Genomic DNA, 1533 nt, shown 5'->3' with positions numbered 1-1533 from the left:
TCCTGGAATTGTTCTCAGCACCATCCTACCTCCACTAGACCTTCCCTTCCCACCCTCAGAGGGGCCTTACCTACCAGGACCTATGCTGCGCAGGGGCAGGGAGGCCAGGATGGGGGAGGCAGAGGCCTCCTGAGCACTATACATTCATCTGAGGGACTCTGGCTGAGAACTGACTTGTGCTGGGCACAGGGTCTCCTGGGGTCCCTCTCCTGCCTTGGCCAGCTGGTTGCAGAGTCCAGAAACCCCTGGAGCAGCCTCTGCCTTTGGGTATCTCCACCACGGCCTGGGGGCACACTCTGTGTGTGTGTGAGTGTGTGTGTGTGTGTGTGTGTGTGTGTGTGTGTGTGTGTGAGGTAGGTGAACCAGGATCTGAGGTTCCAGGGCTCAGGTGCCCACTGAGTGGTCTTGGCCTCCTCTCCAAGGTCCTTGCAACCTCCTTGCTTTCCTATCTATCACTCCTCACCTGGCCTGCAAGGTACTGAGAAGAGCATATTTATTAAGGGTTTTGACATACCCTATAACCACATATAAAATTCCAGCCATTAAATCTCCCTCCCCTGGGGCTCAGGACGCTGAGACAGAACTGTCCCCCAGCACTGGCCCCTGGGTGGACTTCTTGAGCCCCATAGCCCCTTCCTCACATGCCTACTTGCAGAGAGTGCGACTGCCCTGCTGTGGTCTCAGGGAGCAGGTGGGGGACATGGTGGTCCTAGTTGCCAACCTCACAGGTCACGGATACCCACCTGTGTCCAATGCGGCCGAGCTGGCCTTCATTAGGACAGAGTTCCCGTCTTGGGGGTGCTCTCCCTGGGAGAGGGCATACGGTGGGCATGAATCATGTAGGCGACTCTGGCGCCGAGACCGACGGTGCCTGGGGCCGACGATCTCCAGGCACCTCTTGCCCACCAGGTAGGTTACCTCGCTGAGGTTGAGCAGGATGCAGATCACAGCTGTGGCCACCATGAAGTAGGTGAAGACCTTCTTCTCGGTGGGTCGGGAGATGTAGCAGTCCACAGTGTGGGGGCAGGGTGACTCGGAGCAGGCCACTACTCGGGGCATGTCGTAATGCCCCTGGTAGAGGCGGTGGAAGGTGTAGAGGAAGCCCGAGTCCACGGCGGCCTTGAAGAGGAGACTCAGCAAGTATGTCCACCAGAGCCCACCCCGCTTCTTGGTGGGGTTGTCATACAGGGACGGGGCATTGGGTCCATGTTTCAGGCGGTGCCGCCGCTCCCGCTCCTCGCGGTAGGCCACGTGCATGACCACCAGCAGCGAGGGGCAGGTGACCAGGATGAGCTGCAGGGCCCAGAGGCGCACGTGGGACACGGGGAAGAACTGGTCATAGCAGACGTTGGGGCAGCCCGGCTGCTTGGTGTTGCAGACAAAGTCCTTCTGTTCGTCATCCCACACGTCCTCTGCCGCCACCACGAACACCAGCACGCGGAAGATGAACACCACTGACAGCCAGATGCGGCCCAGCGCCGTGGAGTACTTGTTGACCCCACTCAGGAGGCCCTGCAGGGACCCCCAGTTCAT

General features: G+C 59.8%; 1 protein-coding gene across 1 annotated transcript; it reads right to left on the bottom strand.

The window, feature by feature from the left end:
* Window positions 1-729: 729 nt before the first annotated feature.
* Window positions 730-1533, bottom strand: GJB4 (gap junction protein beta 4; the record flags this gene model as incomplete). The annotated part of the gene is made up of 1 exon (XM_081145176.1): window positions 730-1533. One exon carries the CDS (start codon window positions 1531-1533, stop codon window positions 730-732), a length of 804 nt encoding a protein of 267 aa, XP_081001302.1.

This window comes from Miniopterus schreibersii (assembly GCF_964146895.1).
Source record: "Miniopterus schreibersii genome assembly, chromosome: 8".
Lineage (NCBI taxonomy): Eukaryota > Metazoa > Chordata > Mammalia > Chiroptera > Miniopteridae > Miniopterus > Miniopterus schreibersii.
This window is presented reverse-complemented; position numbering and strand designations above follow the sequence as displayed.